Genomic DNA, 24,806 nt, shown 5'->3' on the forward strand with positions numbered 1-24,806 from the left:
AAAAATACCGAAATGATTGTAATACATCTACTCTCAATTGAATTGCTTTTTTGACAAGGGAAAGCAGATGATTTGGTACTTTTATTATTTTTTTTAAAAAAAAAGTTAAAAAGTATTCTTTACACAATTACATTCTGAATTACTAAAAAACAATAAGTTTTGTTGTGATATATCAATAATCCTAGTTTTTTAAAGAAGATTTTTGGTCCCATACACATGCTTTTGTTGCAAAAATAAATGTGTGGATCTGTGAATCAAGCCTTCCCTTGACACATATGACATTCATCGGATTTAATCATTATATGAAGCAATACAATGCCTATAGCTTACTTTTCATTTACAGCAAATAACAAAAGTTGTCACATTAAACATACAATCATGTTACAGTTTTGTTTTTACTCGTCAGGTAGGTGATAATTGTGCAAAGTAATGTATCAGAGATGAACTAAACTGACATGTGTAGTCGAACTTTCTGTTACGCACTCTTCAAGAAATTGTTTCACAATACTCATTACTTCACAACACTCAAATGTCTCTTTACTTACTAATTAATTAAGAGAATGTCTTCATCAAATAGACCATTCATTTTCTAGTTGATGCAGTTTGCAAACTTTTCTATTATTCATAACTCCCATACTTTACAACTAAAATAACGCAACATACTTGTTTAATACATGCCTCATTAATCCTTTCTATAATATTTCAACAATAAATTAGTTAACATATAAACACATTTTCTAAATTCAATTTGTAAGACTTAGTCTTTCAGTTTTTAGATACAGAGGTTGTTTCCGATCTATGGTGACGAAATTATACACCTTGTGCAGTACCACCAAGCGGACCATTAACTGTGCGTGAGAGGTGTTGTAAGTGCATATCAGGACAAATGCCGCCGAAAATAAGTGCTTATTGGGAGGGCTACATAACTACCCTTTCCGACGTGAACTACACTTATAGTGCCATTATCAAACTATGCAAAGAGCGTGGATTCATTGTGTCCAAAAATGGCATATCACGGGTGTTGAAAGGGGTAGGTAAGGCGAGGCGTGGGATGATTCCTGTGGGGCAGAAACAGGCCAAGCCACGGCCTGCCACTAGCCGCACACGAGCTAGCATTCGTGAAGTCGGGGCTCTGGTCACCAGGGAGAATCCATCCACAAAAGGAGTATCGCGAACCGGCTACAGACATCACTGAAGACAGTGCACACCATCATCCACCGCGATTTGAGGTTTGTAAAGTGACGGAAGAAGCGTGTTCATAAGCTTTAGCAAAAAACATCCAGGAACGTCGCACGAACTGTCGAAAGCTGTATGAGCGGTACCTGGCCGGTGAAAGTTTGTTGTAACACTGAACGAGGCATATGTATGTTTGGATGACGTGCAATTTTTTATCGATCGACAGGTGTGAGTGACTTTCAAAGATGGTTCACTGAATGCACGGAAAGTTTTGGCACAGGTTTCATGATCATTGCTGGATACTCGTACAAGGGCAAGCTGATCATACATCGTGTAGCCAAAAATACGAAGGTGAATTTGGAATATTATCACGCTAACGTCCTGATATCCTTTTATTGCAACGACATTTCCCATCTCTACGGGAGCGGCAAGAATCTTGTGTGGGTGCATCATCAAGACAAGGCGTCAAGTCACACATCTCGCTCAACCCGCCTCTTCTTCCAACAAACGGCAACAGAAACTGGAATTTGTGCCATTTCATTCACAGACATTCCAGTGAAGTCTCCTGATGCGTCACCGATAGACTTTTGCGCCTTCGGCCTCCTGAAACGAGCCTTGTCTCACAGGAGAGCCCGCACCATTGAAGCCTGTCAGGAGAAGTGGATGCAGCTTGACATGACTACATTGCGTACCCGTTTCCTACAGTGGAAACTTCACTGTCGAGCAATTGCCCAGATTCAGCTTCAGATTCAGGGTCACCAAGTAGAGCACTCTCGATGGTGGCGACATGGTTTGGTAAGTGCAATTTGAAATCGTCACCATGGATCGGAAACAACCTCTGTAATTATGCTTCAAAATAGCTCGTAACAAATAAAGTTTCGTCCGTGGGTAAAGCAAGAAAAAGGTAGGAAGAAATGTTACAATTAAAATTATTGACATAGGATATGAGAAACTGGCAAACATTTGTTTCTGAGGTAATGAATCATCAGGTCTCTTAACCCAAAAGCGTTTGTATGAGTAACACTTTTTTTTTTCCAATTTTTGCAAGATGCATTTTTTCTATTTTTCAGATATTTAAACGACTTTCTTTTATGTAGAGTAAAAATAGTATTTGGAAAATATATTGAGTTAAGAATGTGTCGAAAGCTTGAGACGGTATCTTGAGTTTAACAATAACCTTTAATTAGGCAGCATCAACAAGATCGTAGTATTGTATATTAGGCTATGATTTTGATCCCTGGAGTTTTAGACTGGTCTGATTATATTTGTTAACAGAAGATAAAATTCGCACACAGAAGTTCACATCTGAAATACTGTGGTTATATTATGGGAATTTGTCTCTTACAAAATTCTTAGGAAATCGGGAAATACAAATGCTGCATTGTCCCTTATATTTACAATAAATTACATTTTTTTTTTCTTTTTAAATATTTATAATGTACTATCTGCCATTCTTGATAGAAATCGGTGTCAACTTCTATCATTCAATTGTAGAAAGGGTTGTACGTGATCCAATGAGCCTTCTGCTGCCCTTGAGCTGTTTTGTGTGAAGTGAAGAGAGATTTAAACACTTCACTAGCCTTCGGGTCTTTCGCTACGCTGTATGACGATGAGGCCTTCTTGTAATTCGGGTCCACTATATTTGGGTTAGTAGCTATTGAAACAAGATAAAATTATTTATTATATATAAACGCAAAATTTTACATAAATTATAGTATAATCTTTACTGTGTCACATACATAACTACTATTAATGCGAGTCTTTTACTATTAATCTATTTAGAAGCACAATCACAAATAGATAATAAAATTAGCATTTCACTACTAATTGTCATTTTTGGAATACTCATGAATAATGGTTTACAATGAATAAAAATAAGACTTCGATTTACTACTTACAAATTACATGTAACCAACTATAGAACAAATGTGTGTATTTATCGTGCGGGAAAGAAAATATAATTACAGTTTAAAACCACATTGTTGGTGTGACCGATTTTGCAATCGGGATTGGCTCAATGCAAATCAGGCTAGGTCATCCTCACACTCGATCGAGCTCGCGTTAATTAGCTTCATTGGATGTTAACTCGGGCTCGGGCTCGCTATGCACCATAGGACTCGTGCTCACAAGGTTCGGGCCAACTTACTTGAGCTCTAGAGCGGGGCTAGCTATAGCTTGACACAGATGACTTTATGTTTGAACACGGATTTTAAGAAGGTGCTAGAGTCAGCTAGGCACCCACAATGTTTTTTCCTTTCTGTCTGACAAATCGATGCTGCCACTCTCTCTCTTTATCAAAGTGTGGCAACTCAGACATGCTGATAGTCGGTGTATGGTGTTTAATGTGTTCGTACTGCTGACTAACATATTCTTGCCATCCATTGAAAAGGGTTGCAAAAGTTGAGAATATATATCTACCTTCACAGAGTCGAGAGTGACGAAGATAGTTACGGTATAGTCCATATCAATTCAGGCAGAAGGCTGCCTTGATAATCTCGGATGTTATTGAATTTAACAAATGTTTAAATTCAGGACAAAGTAACAACCTCCCCTTTTTGTCAAACAAACAAAAAAAAAATAAATAAATAAAATAAAATAAAAATAAATAAATAAATAAATAAATAAATAAATAAAAATCTGGCCCGAGCCCCAAAAAATGCTCCATCTCAGGAAGAGTTCAAGATATTTTACTTTATTTGAAAGATTATAACTTACTAATTCAAATCATATCATCCGTTTGGAAATCTGTGTCTAAGTTCTCGTGCTATAGCCTTCTGAATTGTTTTTAAATTTAACTATTTATATATTTTCTGAAAATGTTAATTCCAAAAATTCATACAGCACTACATTCACTGAAAAGGAAAACTTCCATTTTTGAATAAAACAGGTTCATATCTTTTTTCTAACTTCCGTTATATATATATATATATAAAACACGCCATTTCGGATCTGGAATTTTTCATAATGGTTTTGTAAAATATCCACTCTCGGACCAATGTACTCAATATGATATAATAAAAACGATAAATTAAACAAAGTTCGAACTGGCGAGATGTTTTTATTTTTCTGGATTGTCTTTACAAAGAACCTTCCAACAAACGAAAAGTCTTTGAAAACAATGTAGAACTATCGAGTTAATTCCAGACTGTAACTGAACATTCTGGGAAATATCCAGATAATTCCAGAATGTAAAGAACCTACTAGAAAAATCCGGAAGTATTCAGACAATTCCAGGATATAACAGAATCTTCTAGAACAATCTAAAACCATCTAGAACCATACATATATATACACACTCATGTGCAAAACTTAAAAATAATGTGAAAATACATAGACAACAGTTTTGGAGGGTATGATAAATGTATATAATTTATCCTATTACACATATCTGACTGCTTGACACGACGCGTAATTCCCGATGTTGCCGTTCAGTGATACATCCATTGAACGATGGTTGGTGATGAGCTCTGTTTCAACACGCAAGCACTTGTGTTCGAGACGTTAGAGACTTGTGAGTCAAAGCTGCATTACTTGACCTAGTGCCAGTGTACGTGTAGGAGATTGTGCGTGGAAAATGTTATGCGTGGAAAATCATCGGGCGACTCGAAAGGGGTCAGAACCAGATAGACGCGTCTCGTGAATAGGGTGTCCCACAAAGTGTCATCTCGAGGATCTGGCGACGATTCTAAAGGGATGAAAACGTCTCTCGGAGGTCATCCAAGAAGCACCAGTGACCAGGAAGACCGTTACTTATGTCTAACTGCCAAGCGCAACAGACACAGCACCGCCTCAGATCTCTCTAGGAACCTTGCAGCTGCTACAGGAACGTCAATGTCAAGATTTACAGTGTACAGACGGTTAGCTGAGGGACACTTGTATGCCAGAAGACCAGCAAGGTGTGTTCCATTGACCCCACAGCAAAGAAGAGCTCGGCTGAATTGGTCCAGAGAACATCACGCATGGACCGCGGAACAATGGCGTCATGTCCTGTTCACAGATGAATCCAGGTTTAGTCTCACCAGTGATTCTCGACGTGTGTTCATCTGGAGAGAACCAGGAACACGATTCCTTCCAGCTAACATGACTGCTGTAGTCCAGTACAGGAGCGGCGGAATTATGGTTTGGGGTGGGATCATCCTGGGGTCCCGTGCACCTCTGCATGTCTTCCCACGGGGTACCGTCACTGGTGCAATGTATCGGGATGACATCTTGGACCAATACGTTCGCCTGTTTCGGGACGCAGTGGGTCCTGATTTCATTCTAATGGATGATAACGCACGTCCCCATCGTGCTGCCATAGTGGATGAGTACCTTGAGCACCAGGATATCAGGCGATTCGATTGGTCCAGTTGCTCACCGGACTTGAATCCCATCGAGCAAACGTGGGACATGCTTGGCACGCAAATTGCATGTCGTGAAATGGCTCCAAGATCCATTCCTGAGCTTCGGGAGGCACTTGTACAGGAATGGCAAAACATACCCCAGCCACTTCTTGATAATCTCATTCTCAGCATGCAATCACGTTGCGGTGCATGTATTGCACTGCAGGGCGATCACACACACTATTGATGTCCTGTATCTTACGCTTAACCCTCGAAAACCATATTGGTCTATTTCCGAATTTACCCATGCCCATGCATTTTCGTCTCTGTTGCCCATCCTGTGCATTCTCTTCCAGTGTTTTCGGACTGTATCCATTTACAATTCCACATTCCAATAATATATGGCTGATTCACCATTCTCTGAGTGCAATAAATCATGCAAATAGCATTATTCTTAAGTTTTGCACATGAGTGTATATATATATATATATATATATATATATATATATATATATATATATATATATATATATATATATATATATATTTTAAGAACAATATAACTAAAAATTCACCCTTATTGACTTATGGGCAGAAAATGAAAGCTAATCTTGATGTGTTATTTCTGGTAAAAATTTTACAGATGTGATTTTAAAACTGAGAGCTAGAGAGAACTTTGTGTCGTTTTTTTTTTTTTTTTTCGCCCATTTGTTTCCATTGCGTTTCGAAACTTTAAACGCTTCTCCTGAAAAGTTAGGAATTTTGAGTTATTCCGTACTTGAAATAAACAGGCGGTACATATATATATATATATATATATATATATATATCTGTCTGTTTCTGTGTAAACCTAAAATCGTGTACGAGACCCACCACCTATTACGATGAAACTAAGACTGAAATATACAATACTCAAGCTTTTCATTATAACACTAGCAAGATGTACCAATCGGTAGATGACGCCAGCTTAACAAAATAATATGTCTGAGTAAATTCTCATGCGCAATTTTGGAATTAGTATGGCTTCTAAAACGTATGTCGTTCGTTGCCAATCTGATGTAGTTGACAGTTATCTGCTGAAATAAGTTTATTTATTGTATATATAAAAATTACACTGTTAACTAGTAGATCGTATCTATTATTGTTTATCTCCTAACAGCAACATACATATTCCTAACAATGAAATACATATTCCTCGTAATATTCACTCTAGTTTAGTTATTAGAAAACATAAATTTGAAAAGCATTATTGAATATCCAATAAGCGGTACTTACTTCCGTTTAGTTTTCCGTTCTTCGTGTCTTTAATTCCATTTTCTAACTTGCTTTTCTTACTCGATGTGCTACTAGTTGATGGTTCATCAATTTCATTCGTCGAGGTCGATGCCGATGTCGATGTCGAGGTTGATGAAGCCTCCTTTCCTTGGCCCTCCACCATCTTACGTTTCGCCTTCTTCTCGGCCTTCGCTCTCGCTTGTCGAGCCTCCATTTTGGTCCTCATTAGCTCCAAATCCTCTTCTGTGCCATTTAACACAACTATATCCTCTTCCTTGAATGGTTGCTGACACTATCAACAAACAAGAAAAGGTACGTTCAAGTCAAGATAATAATACACAGATAAAACACGTGAAGTGCATTTCAAGTTTGATTTTTCTAAAATGAAGACCTACAGTTACTTTCAAAAGTAATAGCCTAATGATGAAATATTTTGTCAATTACTTCGGCTAAATAGTCAATTACAGTACAATTTTCATTCTCATAAAATAAATCACGCTAGAACACAGAAATACCAGACTACTGCACTGACGAGCAGATACTCTGCAAACTGAATTACCAGCAATCAATCACAAACAATTGTTTGTGATATATGACTCCTTCCTCGAGCTCCTTTAACTAGACATCTGCTAATTATTTTATATTAATCGTGTCGCTAGAAGTACGCTTGTAAGGCACCAAATTGGCAAGCAGGACCTAGGAATGCAAGTTCAACCAATTAATGATGAGATTCCTTCGTGTTCGTCCGATATTATCCCATACACACCAATAATATGTGAAAAAGGAAATCATTTAATCTGAGTCAATTTTAATTTATCAGAAACTGCACTCAAATCGACCGAATCATTCGGAAGTTATCAGAAAATAGATATTGTAAGCGTTGTCTCTTTGAACGTGGTCCATCTAAACTCATCAGAACTTACACCAAAGTGCCAATATTGTTTCAACTTCGGAGGATAAGTAAAATCTTTTTGGGAGCCATACTGTTATGCGAGGAAATCTTTCAGTTTAACGTCCCACGTTTATGCCCTTTGGGCTAAGGAAGATGGATGATTAAGGTATGTGAACGATGATGAAATAATTGGTGGAATAAGGAAGTGGGAGGAAACGGGAGTACCTCGAGTAAACCTACGCACACGATATTGTCCACCACAAATTTACTTGGTCGGGGATCGAACCGGACTTCACGCACCAGAGGTAAGCGCTCTATCAATGAGCCACCGTTCCCTTCTATCATATTGTTACATCCATCATATTTGAATCCCAATTTCACCTTGCATTTAAACAAGAATACCCTGAAATGGATTTTGCAATGCCCTATGAAACAAGAAATAAACCAAAATATGAAGCCAATTGAATCAAATTTCATTTTCCTACTATCTCCAGCTTCTGCTAATTCTCAACAACCAGTCTCTTGCTTCATTTTTGACTCCAAATAATATTCTTGAATCTACAATGTGCTGTGTTTCTCTTAATTTTTTCGAAAGACTTGAAAATGGATATTCTGTTCTGTTACAATTCCTTGATGCCTAATTTTTAAATTTATTTTGTTCATATGAACATAGCATATCTTGTAACTAAATTCGATATTGCAGATCCTGATTTTTCATTCAGATCTGTGTTGTTCTCTTAAAATATATATTAAATACTGTCAGTAAAAACCTCAACATGAGGTGACAACCTTTACTTCCCAAACAAAAGAATACACAGCCTGATTCCTACCTGCCATGTCACATTAGCCCTTAAGGAGCAGAAATTTAGTACTTCATAGGACACGATGTTTCTCCCTTGCTCTTCCATGGTGAGTTATTCCTTCTCATATCTTTGATGTTTTTATTGCTTTAACTCCAAATTTTATATTTCGCGACTAAGAATCCGAGAGGAAGCCGAAAAATTTAAACTAGAATTATTCAGGAACTGAAAATTAGACGTGATGAAAATAACTGGTAATATTTCTAAGCATAACCCCATACCGAATGTTAATGGTAATAATACAACGGAATTTGTATAAGTATCATTACATCATTAAAATCTTCATTTTTCAACTGATATCATTTTCTTGTGAATAATAAAATTAAATTTTACCTTGTGACATACTGTTGTCTTTACTTCTTTCAATGATCTCTCTGACATAACACAGCCACATTTCCAAAGGAAGCAGAACTTGAATTTTCCATTCATTTCCAACCCAATGACTGGGCAGATGTACGGGGAAGTACGTCTGTCTACGTAAGCATCACCCTTCTCTGCTGAAGCTGGTTTGTACGCTGGGTTATCGGTCAGGTTTAAATCCTTCACATCCTACACAAAAGAAAAATAACAAATACTTAATACACATAAGTAAAGAGAATTTTAATAATAAAGACAGCTATAGTTTTGCAGGTAGGTGATTGTTTTGTGCTTACAAATGAATTATGGCACTAACGAAAGATAACCAAGTGGAGATAACTCTTCTTTGAAACAAAAAGGATAGATGCAGAAAGAAAATTAATCTAAATTTCTAGCTTTGTGTTCCATGGTTATGTCTTTTAGGCTAAAGACAATGGATGACTAATGAAAGTTAATGATTATGCTGTATGTGAGGGGAGGCGGACGGAAGAACCTACAATTAACACGACTCTGTCCACCACAATCTCACTTGCCATGGGTCTCCTAGCACCAGAGGTGAGCGCTATCGTGTGTTCCTGTTTCGCAGAAATGGGTACAAATTGGTTTTTACCGCTCAGCGTTGCCAGGTTTCGAAGGACAGAAGAATAATCCAACGCGTGAGTTCCTGTTTCGCAAAATGAGATATTTTATTTTTTACATAACTTTGTGGACAGCCTGTACTGCACCAGAAGTACGCCGATATTTGTATTACATGTTGATTCCACCGTAATATTGTAATCACGTATACAAATAGTAAAAACAAACAATTTCATAAATTTTAAGAAAGTCAAGATGGCTGATATATCTGCATACCATAAAGTGAAAGGGAATTTCTGTAATGTGAAAGAAACGAAAACACAATGATGGATGGAACACTTAAAATTTGTCTACGTCTATTTTCATTAGTTTTATACATTCCACAGAAAGCATTTCGAACATTTTTTCCACTACTTCTCTGCTTATTGCAAAGCAAAAGTCAGTCATTGTACACATGTATGTTTCAGCAAATCAAGAAGAAAAGCTGAAGATTGTTGCTTTCAGTTTCGTGTGCAAGAATTTATGACTGACTTTGAACAAGTGTCAATAAACGCTACAAGAAAATATTCAAGCAAGCGACATTATGCATTTTATAAGGATAAAGATACAAGATATTGGGTTGGCTCCACTTTACAAGACTGATAATGATATAAGGAAATACGTTAGGAGACCAGGTTCACTTTCACTCGTTCCTCTTGAAGACATTTCTAACGCATTTCCATATATACAAAACAATGCACCCGACATCCCGGAGGCACAGGTTTCCTCGACTACTTGGGGACACCTATGTTGACGAACTGAATGCAACCTTCTACCCGCACATACAGCAATATTTGAAGTTTACTCTTTTATTGGGTCGTTATTTGACTCGTTACACTGTACTAATTATATTTTTATTAATGTTTTATAGCAATATGAAACGAATTTGTAACAGCGAGGGGAAAAACATATGAACAATGCATTTCAAGTTTAACAGAAAGGACATACAACCCCCCAAATACACAGATTCATTCAACTTTTGAAGCAAGAACAATCCGAGAATGTGGCTGCTGGAAGTAGGCAATTTAACTATGCAAAGAAGATTGTGGAGATGTTTAGAATCGTACTCGGGTTCTTTAGAGTAGGTTTAGGTGTGGTGAGATCAGGGCCGGCGCGAGGGGGGGTCGAGCCGTGCCACCGCCCAGGGCGGCACGTCTAGTGGGCGGCAAAATTTGAAAAAGAAAAGAATACTATTAAAATATAAGGCTTCGTAATAGACCCACATGGAAGAATAAAATTGTGTTCCCTGAGAATGTAATTAAACTTACTTCACTCACATTCAGGAAAATACTCACTCAGGAAATTCAGAGCATTCTCACTCATTTTCAATTATCAAACTACTAGCCACAGGTATCTCGTTCAAGATTTCCCTTGCAGCGGCGTAGATAAGATTTCCAACTAGGGCGGGTAAGATTGTCAAGTGTCTTTTATATTTTTTCTATTCAGCAATATTCTAACGCTCCACTCCAAGTACGGAAAAGTTACACTCCCACTTGAGATAGACCGTTCTAGCCTACAGCACCTAGAGACATTTAGGTTCTAGCAGCGAGTTTTTAACCAATTTACAAATCGTTCATTATCGTATCTTATCAAATATATATATATATATATATATATAATGGTTTTTATATTTAAGTAATACAAGTTTGACAGCGTCATGGCCGACCACATTAAAAGAACCATGGGAGGACAAAATAAATACCACCATTACGAAGGAAAAGATGTCCAAAAAATTTTTATTACAATCCTTAGTAAGTAAATTGAAAGTAAAATACTGTTTTGTTGAGAGCTGTAACATATTATACTATAATGCTAGACTGTACACCAGATATTTCTGGTACAGAGCAAAGGATCGTTCGTTTCGTACAAATTACATACAATAATGGAGAATGGCTTGTAAAAATTTGCGAACACTTTCTTGGTTTCGTACCAGTAAAAGACATCACTGGTCTAGAACTGACAGAAGTAATAATTAAACAGCTAAAAGAAATTAACTTCTATCGAAGACATGAAGGGCCAAAGAAGTGACAATAGTTCCAATATGAAAAGCAAAAATAAATCCCCAAGCCTTCTATGTTCCTTTACTAAACTTTGTCGTTAACGATGCGGTCACAACATCTCAGTTTACCGTTTCATTTTTTTTGTATAGTTTAAAAAAAGTTTTGACTTTTTTTTCTATGTCAGTTCAACGTTGGGCCACACTAAAGGAACATATTAGCAGCCTCACTTTAAAACCATTCAGCATCGCAAGATGGGAGAGCTGAGTTGATGCGCTGAATCTACTTAGATATCAAATAGAGGTTTATGATACCTTACTTTAAATAAGTAACGACAATAGAATAGATAGAATGATCGCCCATGATGCTCTGTGTATAGTAAACCAGCTGCGTGGCTTTACTTACCTTTGCTCACTCGTTATCTGGTATTACTTTTCACTCCACATAAACATAGTAAACAAAAGTATCCATGTGTTGGATGCAGTCGGGTTTCTGTAAGTACTTTGAGAGGAGCAGAAATTATGCAAAGCTCAACATTACTTAATTGATGCAATGGAGTTGGCATCAGCATTAGATATGGATGACCCACGGATGGTAATGCAGTGCAAGCTCGAAGTCGAAAGAAGAAGAGACGATTTCAGTACGAGCCAGAGGATGAAGCTATTGAAGATCCACATAACAAAATACAAGATCGATTTTTATTACAAACTTCTAGACGTGATTGTGTTAGATTTAAGAGAAAGTTTTGAGCAACTTAAACATCACAGCGAGTATTTCGATTTTCTTTACTATATAAGTAATCTGAACGATATGCCACCTGAACTTTTGTCTGAAAAGTGCCTGCATTTTAATACGCGAAGAATCGAAAGAAATTAACCGCAGTGATTTGAAAGACGAACTGAAACTATTAACTGCTATAATTAAGCCTAAAAGTTCATCAAACGAGACTAAAATTAATTAAGGAATATGACTTTTTCCCTATGTCAGTGTTGCAGTTATGATTTTGTTTACCTTACCAGGAACCGTGGCAAGTTGAGAAAGAAATTTTTCGAAACTTACTCTAAGCTTATTAAAACTATCTACGTTCTTCCATATCTCAAACACGGTGGTCTAGTGATGATATCAATGGAACATTAATTGGCTGAAACATTGGACTACGCGAATGTGATGAAGGAATTTGCTCATATCAAAGTAAGAAAAGTTTTTTCAATTAAAGTACGTTAAATTTGTGTATTTCTATTGTGTTTTACTACATTATAAGTCTTAAGCTAATTACTTATTTTTGCCGTAATATTTGATTCACTATATTATCTTTTTGCTCCATGCTATATTGGAAACACCTTTTGATATAAAATAAGCTTAAAAATTAAAATTCTTAGTCGGACTAAAGCATATATTTTAAAAAATCTGTATGCCCTGCTGTATATCACGTACAGCGAAATCGAGCATACTGAATATTGTGACATGTATGAAGTCATTTAAATATTACGTAAACATTCGAGAGAGGCAGTTCAAATTTTTGTTTAATTTTCCTTTTCATATATGTTTTTAAATATGGTATCTTACTTTGCTTAATACCTGAACGTCTTCTGTCAAAATAAGGTTTGCGGATTAAATGGACGGCATTTGAAAGTACCGCCCAGGGCGGCAAAACTGCTAGCGCCGGCCCTGGGTGAGATTGACCTTCTTCCGTACTTTAATGCAGCATCTTATTGCATTCATTTGGTCAGCTGAAATTACAATTTAATGAAGATAGGTGATATTAAGAGTCACACATGTATACTAAATTTATTAAGCTTCATACCATTATTGTTCAATGCAAATGTTTTTTTAAAAATTTATTCATTTATGTGTCTGTGTGTTTGCAATTTGTTCTTGTTGCAGTAAATCACGACTGCACTTGTCTCTGACTTCTATTGCGAGCCGCCCTTCTTTAGATTTATGTTGGTGTTTTGTTCCTTTCGCCAAATTAATTTCTAATATTAAGGTGCTACCAAACGTTTTCATGCGATTCTGCGTAACAGGAAGTAACCGAGCGTTGCGCTACTGAGCCACCGTGTCCCCGGCTATTAAAGAAGTAGTGACTAAACTTAATATATATTCTTTGGGTAAGCACGTAACTGGGACAAATGAATTTCTAAATGTGCACAAAAAATAAATTACTTATCAGAAAATAAATATAAATCTTCCATTCAGTTTCACAGCTATTTTTCTGTCTATTAATTTGTCTTCCTACTTCTTCCGTCTGGCGAAACAATCAGTAAAAGCATTGATAATCGAACGAAAATTCAAAGTGTGTTTAAGTATCGACCTCGAAAGAAGGGTGTCTGGCTGTTCTGGGAACATACTGGCTAGCGTACCAGCTCGATCTCACATGTGGTTGATACCTCTTATTTTCTCGTATAATATGAAGCGTTGATAGTTTATGTTTTTCACTGTTGTGTGACATTCTGATGATGTATTCCTGAGGCACTGACTAGCTAGCCATATTCCGGCGTTGGAAATAAGCTACAGTAGTTTCAATATTTGAATAAAGAAGCTATCATAGACAGCGATAGTAAGATGTAATATATAGATAAATGTTTCATTACTTATATCCACTTTCAAATCGGTGGTTACGGTTTTATACCAACAATACATAATCTATTTTGAAATATCAGAAAAAATTCTTCGAGGTTTGAGTTCTCCCCAGTGCAACGTTCATATTTGTAATAACCTTATTAATAAGGAAAGGTGGCAAGCTCCAAATAGCACTTGGATGGTTAGCTTCGGCACTAGTACTTTCAACATCTTTAGCTTTAATTACAAGGTATCAGACTACAGGTGTCACGATATATGTCCTTTTCTCATTATCAACAACCTAAGTGTTTGTCTTACTCTCGCTTGGTTTGGACGACTTTTTACAAGGTGAGCCCGGACCCGTTTCTGAAGTCAAGTGGAATGGGAAAGCAAGAAAATCATTCCCATCGAAAAAAAAAAAAAAAAGTGAAATGCAAAAAACGATCCTGACCAGCTAAAAATAGCTCCCCATTAATCCGTAAGAGAACAGAAAGGTGCGGATGTTTTAAATTTTATTTTAATTTTAACGTTTCTATATTTTAATATTCTTTGTATTTCTTTTTTATTCTCGCGGTGGCTCAGTGGTAGAGCGTTCACCTCTGGTGCTTGGGGTCCCGGGTTCGATCCCAGCCCCCGCCAAGTGAACTTTGTGGTGGACAAACACCGTGTGCGTGGGTTTTCTCGGGGTTCTCCCGTTTCCTCCCACTTTCTTCATTCCACCATTTCATTCATCACTCATCGTCACCGTCTCCTTTAGCCTAACCGGCATAACCGTGGGACGTAAAACTTAAAATTTCATTTCATTTCATTTTCTTTTTTATTCTCAAAGACTGAGCACACCGGAAATCCAAAACACTGGAGCCACACAACAGCGGGTCAGGATGGATGCATGTCCACCCCACATGGAGTAAGATGTCCACGGACCATTCCCTTCTCAAGACTCCCACCAACTAACTAACCGTAAGTCTGGTAGCGGCATTCGTGGCTGAGACGGCAGAACAAGCGGATGAGGGTTGATACGTATGATAAATGAAGCCGCCCTCTCAGCTCCACCCCCTCCCCGACGATTCATCATGGAGGGGAAGGATGATGAATCTGATTTCATACAGCATTACCTTATACCTTTTACACCACCGACAGTTTGCAGGCAACTACAGTAATAAGCCTGTCATGGAGCAATAAACACTACATGTATTACAAATAATTTAGTAATACCTAGTACTTACTTTCAAGCTCTTAATATGACTTGCAGTTTCTGGTATTTTGGACTTATCCAAAAGGGCTTCTAAAAGAGCATCCTTGTTGTACATTCTTCCAAGGCCACATCCTACAATCGGAGACTGCAACTGCTGTTGACTTATTGCACAGTGACGCCATCGGAACAACAATTCTGAGTCTTTATCTTTCTGCCAATGAAATTGCAAGAAAATTATCATCATCTGCAATTAATATGTTTCATGGTACTAACAACACCTAGTACTACTCGTATTTATATTTAATTTTCTACATTAGAGTGTGACTAACTTACAACACCATCAACAAGTTTCATAATATAAAAAAGATTATTTTAGTCTAAGCATATGCAGCTTCATGAGTTCTGTCCTCAACCTCGAGCCTACAGCTATACAGTGCATTGTTGCTTTCAGTGACATAGCATACATTTTATGCCCTACACCAAGGCTCAAATTTTGCTATTACCTTTTCTTCCATAAACATTAAAAAATGAGAAGAATTTCATCGTACAAAAGTTACATATATGAACAATTCCAAGTTATTCAAGTAGCAGCTCAAGGATGCAAAGGCAGGAAAACCAAAAGACCCTAATATTGAACTGGTAACTTAACACTGTTTAAGTACTGTGTGAAGTCAAAAAACATATCTCAAAGCTGATTCCAAATTAACTAGTAGCAACACGCAACCTAAATGTTCACAATATAAATACGAAATAAGCACAAATTCTGAAACAATTACAGGCAATATAATCCACTAACATAGGATTTATTTATACAGTAGTTTATACAGAATAACAACCGCCTCCATATTATTAATGCACCACTTAGAAGTATTCAAAACCACCTATAAAATCTTTGTTAACATCCACAAACTTTCTCACTATTATTTATTACATAGAGCAATCCACAATCTATAGAGTGGTTGGGCTACCTCTAATCTGTGCATGTGCACAATTTCCTAACACTCCTGATCCAACCTCTAACAGTTATATCTGAAGCCTGGAGACGAGTGTCATATCCAGAATTACCTTTTGCATCTTACCTCTTGGATTGAACCTTTAAGAGGCCTCATCACGGCGAAATTAAAATACTGCTAATTTACAGTAATTATGTGATATCTTCAAATAGATATAAGATAATCGAAATGTGGAACAAGAGGACGCTAGACAATATTATTTTACATGATATACCGTTATCACGACTCACTTATCTGCTTTCGATTTCCAGCCATTTAGAAAATCGGCATTTATTTTCGCGTTTATAAATGGCTGTAAACGAAAAGCTACTAGGTGACTCGTGATAACGGTATCTCATGCAAAATAATATTGTCTAGCGCGCCCTTGTTCCACATTTCGATTATCTTTTTATCTACTTGAAGATATCACAAAATTACTGTAAAATTAGCGGTATTTTAGTTTTGCAATGATTAGGCTTCTTAATAAATAAGCACTCTTTACCATGGTAGTTATCTCACTTCCAATATCACGCATCAATGTATGCTCGGTGGTCACTACAAGTTAGCTTTTCATTAAATTTGGACCAAGGACGGGGTGCCTGGTGCGCCATAAAAATGTTAATTTTACAGCTAAAATGAATAACTGCATATGAAAGAGGAGTAGCTTATATAAATATTAATTTCGACCGACACTGAATTTCTGCACAACGAAGGAAAGCTGTATTTACCTTTAAAAAATAAAGCTTATACTATGAAACAGGGTGGATTGATTTAAATCAGTCTGATTTAAATCACGATTTAAATCCAGATTTAAATCACTTGATTTTTTAAATAAAAATCATTGATTTAAATCGAATTCCGAAATAAATTAATTTAAAGTGAAAATAAGTAAAATCTCGTTTCTGTTCTGTTATTTCGATTATGGAAGTTAATAATCATAATACAATGAGACTCAAATGTACAGTATAGTATGAAAACAAGTGTCATGTAGAGGATTATTGGGGAAAATCCCGTTTTGAACAGGTAACAGAGCAATCCTGCTTTCTTCTTTTCGTAACATTGGGCTTGGATTTTAAAATCGTTAACTATTCCAACGGGGAAATCACCATCGACATTTAAGACGAAAAATCTCTTTTATGCGTGTCTGTTTTTTGTTAATTTTATAACTTTAGGCGAAATTTATGTATTTCATGCCGCAAACTAGTTCTGAGTTTTTAGAAATAGGCCCCTGTCAAATATCAGTAACTTTTGTGAAAAAGTGTCATTTTGATAAACGTTGCTGTACTTTTTCCTTAATGCTTAACCTTTTAAATTATATCACCTATTTTTAGGTGATAGGGCAGAATCTTCATTATTCGATTAAAAAAGTACCAATAAGGCCTTTTACTTCATTTTCTTCGAGACTGGAGGCATTTTAGAACACGTTACATATGTTTTCACGCCTTTCTGCGTTGAGGCATAGTGTGTGATGACGTCATAAATTTAAAAATATATTTTTTGTTATGCGTGTTATTTTTTTTTTTTTTTGGTGTGTTACATTTTGCATTCAGAAGACTGAAATTTTGCACACTCGTTCAGTGCACCCCTTAATAATTTTCAGATGTTTTTGGATCTCTGCGTGGAAACAGCGGGGTCCAGAGGCACAAAAATGTTTTAAAAAAGGATATTTTTAACAAAAAATAGCTTTTTTCGTGATTTTCCCGCCTCAGATGGAGACATATGAATGGTACCGTTTGAAAGGCTGTTCTATTCTGAAGAAAATGATGTACGTACTATGCTCCTAGGATAAATAGGGATGTCTCAGGAAACTGTTACCTGAGATCCTGTTTTATACGGGAATCAGGGGTATTTGGGGAATATTATTTTTCGCGGGCTTACTTTTGCACCTACAAGATTGAAATTTTGCACATTTACTCAGTGCACCCCTCAGTATTTTTTAGATTTGTTTCAGAACTCTGCCTTAAAACAGGGGGAGGGGTCCACAGAGGTAAAAATTTAAAAAAAGAAGATATTTTTAACAGAAAATTTCTTTTTTCGTGATTTGCCCGCCCCAGATACATGATGGAGACATTTGAAGGGTACCGTTTGAAAATTTGTTTTATTCTGAAGAGAATAATGCACAAATCATGATCCTAGGATAAATAGGTATGTCTGAGGAAATTTTTATATTACATCCGGGTCATCTGGGGCATTGTGAGAATGTTCTTAGGTCATTGTTAAATAGTTTCCTCACCCTTACTACTCAAGATAGAAGCTTGAAATTTTGTACATACATTTAGTACCGATACTCCCCTTAGTATTTCCCAGTTGATTTTGAGATCTGTGCGTTAACACAGGGGAATCCAGAGGGGATTAAAAAAAAAAAAAAAAAAAAAGACAACTACTCTCAAAATTTCCCGCTTCAGGGACATGATGGGAAATGTGAATGTTACCGTTTCAAAAGCTGTTCTACTCTAAAGAGAGTGATGTATGTACCATTATCCTAGGATAAATAGGGCTTGACTGAAAGTCTATAATTTACCTTTAAAACGAGCCATAATTTAAAAGGGTTAAGAAACACTGTTTGGGATTGACATAGGTTAACGCTTTTTGGGATAATTCAAAATTCGACCCCAATACTTTCTCTTAAATGGCATAATTAGCATTTAATACCAATTCCTAATGCTTTTTCTTCAGTTCGCGAATTGTATTATACGAGGAGAAAGATTTGATTTAAATCAAAAAAATCATTTAAATAAAAAAATCAACAAAAATGATTTTTTTTTAAAAAAAAATCACGATTTTTTCCACCCTGGTATAAAACTATTTCTAGTACTCTAACCAAATCACATCATTCGTAATTTGTATGTGTATTCACATTGATCTGTGCTGCCTAAGAACCTTATTAGCACGGTATTAGCGCAAATTGATCGCGTATCTCACACACACACAGAAAACGATAGACATGCTTGCAAGTACGACCTTAATGCCATCTTTACAGCAATGATGCAGTGGCAAAAGTACATCTATCTGAATCTTGTAATTGTTCAATATTGTTCGAAAAAAAAAAGAGTAATTCTCAAACATAAGACCTATAGATTATTGTTTTTGCACGTATCCACAATTGCTTCGCGCCTGCTGCTACGGATGCATCACGCGTGAGCCCACCAGCTTCCTCTTACCCTGAGCAGCAGATTCAATTCTCGCTTGAAGTAACCATCTAGTATAGATTGGTGGTGGTTTTTCGCATAAATAATCATTTTTATGGCATATTAGTTTGCATGCTTGTTAATCTATCTGTATGCAATTATTTGGGCATGCGCCAAGAAAATAATGCCGCAGAATGTAACAGGGTGTCACGTAAAACAAGAAAAGTTTCTTTCTTAACTTGACGATACCTCTTAATACTGCGCGGGGCGCTTAAAAGATGATCTAGTAATTAATTAATAGATTTTACCCGTAAATTTTTCTAAAAGTGACCCTGTCAAAGGTGACGATGGAGATACTCGATACAAAATGCGACTACTTTTAAAATGTGAAGTTGGAATTCTGGACGTTTTAGCAGTGCATTTGAAGGATCATAATACTAGTAACTCCTATAGGGTAGAGAAATTTCAATAGTGACAATTTACGCATTCTGTCTAAACTTTGACACATTAGATGTAACTATATCAGGGTTTCCACTTATTTGGTGACCACGAATTTCGTGACTCTGGTAAAGTAACGATTTACAAATTTCTAGGTCTTTCTGACCAGGATGTTCCTAATCTACTATGCATGTACATATATAGGGCGGGTGCGTAATTTTTTACGTCAGATTATGCTGAATTCCCTGACTTTTAAAGGATTTCCAGATTCTACAGGTTGTCTTCAGTGAGAGAAAAAGCGAAGTGCGTGCGAGAGAGAGAACATTAATACACGAAAGTGTGCAGTTTTACCAGATGATCAATTTAAAAGAAATATTTTACATCACTTTTCTAGCTTTAAATGATACCCTAATACAGTATTCGGAAAGTTTTTTCTTTTGGGCTAGGTGTAATTTCGGAAAAGCGGGTATCACAATAATTCACATCGTGCTTGATACATAGGCTTCCACATTCTGGTCTTAAGTTACAGTTATTGGTATAGAAATTAAATACATTACTGGAAGGAAATGTATTTCAGGTTCAAGATAAATTGGAAGCTCAGAACTTCACAACGAATTTCTCATAATCCAATTTGCTTTTAATACATCCAAGGACATCAGAAAGCATGGCGGTAGAGTCGTATATCCGGTCGCAATAGTGACCAAGAGTTTTCGAGCACGGACTCCTATAGAAAGTACAGTTTAAAAAAAGCTATCTGGTTAGTAACAAGAAGGGGTTAACTGCCGCAGATGGTGGACCCGAAATACAAAACTTACGAAATGTCTGCATGAAAGTAACGGGAAAAAAAAGAAAGAAAGAAAAAATGGTAATAAAGGTCATCAGTATAGAGTCTTTAATTAGAAAGTAAAATGGAAGTTAAATTCTATACTATACAAGTTAGTGTACTGATGCAATAGCAGGCAGACATGCACAAGAGCACAATGTGGCAGTGTTTAAAACCCGTTGTCTTATTAACTAACCTAGAACGTGCATGCTGAAGTAATGGAGGAAAATACAGACATGTAGAGCGAAAATTACTAAGAAGGGAGTTGCACTTAAACTAAATGTGGTGAAATGGAGTAAAATTTGGGGGTATTATCTAATTTTATGAAAGAACAATTTGTAAAATCCAAGAAGGAATATGTCACTTGATTTCACAATACAATAGTACAAGTAGCTAATGGAAATATATCGGGATCTTATCCCTCACATGTACAATACAGTAGAAATATGATATGCTAAACGTGCTTCTTACCACGTAGTACTCTGTAATAAAGACATGATGAAGTGAAATACAGGATGAAAACAGGCTTTTGTGGGTTTCTTTAATCCGGAGCCGCCACTTACGGAAGTTAGCTAAAGCAAAATTTTCACCTAACCCGAGAATGGGCAGGGTGAAGCTGAGGAAGGTGCGTCAGCGACGATCGTATTCTCCTAAGCGAAGATAGTGGAAACACAGTATGTAGATGCCTTATTTGTCTGATAGCCTTTGGACACCTATCGTAACAGATCACAACGCCAACGGTTCACTTGGCAATTCAGTTTATCATGGCTTCGTTATGGACTACTACGTGGTTAATACGATACACGTATTTTAATATCATTATCGTTGCCAGAAGTAAGATCTCCATATAGGCCTATTTTGATTATTTATATATATTTCAATTTATTTATCTTATTTTATTTTTTCATTTTTTATTCATTTATTTATTTTTTGAACAAGTATGGTGCAGGCGTTGTTTTGGGGCACCTATTTTGGAAGATTTACAGGTAAATTCAATACTTTGCATGAAAAGACGTATTTACAGGGAACAAATTTCTGTTGACATAATTAAGAACAAAGTAATAGCGCTGTATTTTAGCTTTTACATCTGTAGGATTACTAGTATAAAAAATTACTAGAAGTACTTTACGACGGATAAAATAAGTATGCATACGAAAGATGCTCTATTAGATGCTATTTTTCACCGGCAGAAATACTTCTGCACAGTGTACAGAACTTGTATTTTATATTTACAAGCGGAGCGTTACTAGTATGAAACCATGACAAGTGCTATTGAAACTCTTATCATTGCCAAAACCCACATCATTCCATTACCCTCGCTTAAGCGCATACCCACGACCACTGACGCGCTTGTTCCCTTCGGATTCAATCTCGCGTTATTGCTGGGGACCACCAGCTTCGCTTTGATAGATGGCATTCATGCTTTTTGGAAGCCAAGTCATATACTTTCGTGGGGTTAAGTTTAGAGTTACCCCTCCGTTTATTATAAAAATCAGGATAATTTACAGGAGAAATGAGGTAAGAAATGATAATTTGAAGTTTTTATTTGATGTTTAGGAATGTAAATTTGGCAGGAGAGTTTAATACGAGAAAAGATATATGGAAGTTAGTACTATTTGCCGGATGCGGAAGCATTCGCGGAAGGTTTCAGCAGCATGGTAGTTGTAAACTATGGCGAATATGGCGAACATGTGTAACGGATGCGCAAAAATAATGAAAACCTTTTAAATTTTTGTGAAGCCCACGGAGTACTGAAGTTAAGTGAAATGTAACAATTTTTAATACTTTAAGCACTGTTTTTTGTATGTTGCAAAGTCCAAGGGCAACTCTAAACTTAAGCCCTTTCGTGTCGCCCAGTGGACACCTTCATGGGTACAATAAAACGGAAATTAGTGAAAAAATTATGATCTTTCAAGATTGTTTTCTACTGATGCGCCAAAAGTAAACCTTACGTTAAGTATTTCTTCTATATACATTTCACAAATCTATGATTCCATAAACTGATCTAGCACCGTTGTACCTCCTTTTACCTTCTAAAGGTAAATACAATTTTTCTATATGGTGTCCAAATTAGTAGATAGAAACTAATATTTTATACCCCCCTTTCTTAGTCACTCTATTTTATCTGCGAAATAGTTACCTGTTCTGGCTTCTTTTTCGTTCGAACAAGTTCATCTCTTCGAGGAATTGTTCCACCATCACAACCCATACTGTAAAATTTTTGTTACACTGAATGTAAACACTGCAATTGCATAAAATTATACTTTTCACTTTACAAAAGAAAACAAAATATAGAACGATTACACCTTCACCATCAGGAAGCAGACTAATCACTGTTACCAGAAAGTAAATTTCTTTGAGACACGTCACTAATAGAATTATACAAAAACACTGTAGTATATAATTACCTCTAGAATTGGAAATATCGGTGTATTTGTTTGAGGTTTCTCTATTTGTAAGTCTAATGTTGCTACACACGGTCAAAGAAAGCTTGAACAAGAATCTTTTTCAAGAACATTCATTTCCGGAAATGAAATTTTAGATGAATTTTTCTGGTATTGTGGACATTGAGAATGGGGATGGAAGAATAAATGTTATGTAAATTGTGATATCAATAGTGACTATAATTTGTAAGAAATCGCTGTGGCGTCTGCTCTTAGTGCAGTTTTATTATATGGATCCATAGATTTATAAAATTTCCAGAAGAAATTTCTAATAATATTTTAATAGAGTAGTGTATAACTAATGGAAATATGGTGTCAACTTACCTCTGATATGCGTATTTACTTGGAAATATAGAAATTAAAGTCGAACCTGAAATGCATGCAATCTTTCATAAGCTGCCATAAAATTTTAGCAAGTCTGTAATTTCCCCATTTTATGTCGAGAAGAGAACCCAACCAACCCCTGCGGGGTTCTAACCCGTTACTACTACTACTACTCCTACTACCGTTTCTACTCCTATTACTATTCCTCTTCTACTACTTACTCCTACTCCTATTGTTACTACTACTACTACACTTCCTACTGTCACTACTCCTACTCCTGCTCTTACTACTACTACACCTACTAATACTACTACTTACTCCTACTTCTACTACTATACTACTCTTACTACTACTACACCTACTCCTACTAATACTTCTACTACAACTATTCTTACTACTTATTCCTACTCCTACTACACCTATTCCTACTAATACTACTACTACAACTACTCTTACTACTTGTTCCTACTCCTGCTCCTACTACTCTTACTACTACTACTAACTACACCTACTCCTACTCCTCCTACTTACTGCTACTCCTACTACTAATCCTACTACTACTACTACTTAATCTTACTACTACTGCACTTAGAGCTCATCCGTGGCTAAGCGGTTAGCGTACGCGCCTTTGGCGTGGGAGATCCGGGTTCGATTCCTGGCGGGAGCTCTTGTGGTTCGGATTCCACGTTAATCAGTAGGTCCACGTCTCATATAGCCTCGCTGCTGACCGGGACGTTAAACCCAAAATGAACTCAACTCCTACACTTACTCCTACTACTATTACTACTTACTCCTACTCCTACTACTACTACTCCTACTACTATTTATACTATATGAATCCGTATAGTAAAACTACACGTTGGTTGCTATATTGCAGTAGACCTGTTAAAGTGAAGCTGCACCGGAGGATGCGAGAGCACACCTCGAAAATGATTGCTGAAGGTACAGAAAATGTAACCAGAGAGAAATAAGTTTTTTTTTTTTTTTAATGAATTTCTGTGTGGATCCGTATAGTAAAATTGCACGCTGTTCTTTACGATCGCATTCCCGTACAGACCGCTTCGCTCTGCTTTTGAACCGGGTTAGATGGAAATGTTGTTTCTGGAATAACCTAGCACATGTTGGTTTGTACTTTTAGCAATAACAGTAGTTTTTTGGCATATCAGTTTGTGTATGTATTATCAATCTCAGTTATTTGGGCGTGGACACTAAAATGCATTGGAGTATTATTTAAAGGAAGAAAAGTTATGAAAAAGAATCTATGAAATAGCTACTGCATTCTTAATCCGCAAGATCTCTGAAATATCGTGATATTTTATCAAGGATGATATAAAATAATAGATCTGCCCATATGTATCTTCATCCTATTAAATTAATGAAGCCAAAAAAGAACCGAGCATCAGCAAGAA

The 24,806-nt window shown here is 36.4% G+C and overlaps 1 protein-coding gene across 1 annotated transcript; it reads right to left on the bottom strand.

Moving 5' to 3' along the window:
* Positions 1-101: 101 nt before the first annotated feature.
* Positions 102-22,972, bottom strand: LOC145678594 (replication termination factor 2). The gene is made up of 5 exons (XM_081748933.1): positions 22,770-22,972; positions 15,280-15,459; positions 8,859-9,074; positions 6,774-7,065; positions 102-2,830 (listed from the first exon to the last, which is right to left on the bottom strand). The coding sequence occupies exons 1-5, from the start codon at positions 22,836-22,838 to the stop codon at positions 2,661-2,663; spliced, it is 927 nt and encodes a 308-aa protein (XP_081605059.1). The 5' UTR covers positions 22,839-22,972; the 3' UTR covers positions 102-2,660.
* Between the last annotated feature and the right edge of the window lie 1,834 nt (positions 22,973-24,806).

This window comes from Thermobia domestica, chromosome 2, assembly GCF_964235325.1.
Source record: "Thermobia domestica chromosome 2, izTheDome1.hap1.1, whole genome shotgun sequence".
NCBI classification, from domain to species: Eukaryota; Metazoa; Arthropoda; class Insecta; order Zygentoma; family Lepismatidae; genus Thermobia; species Thermobia domestica.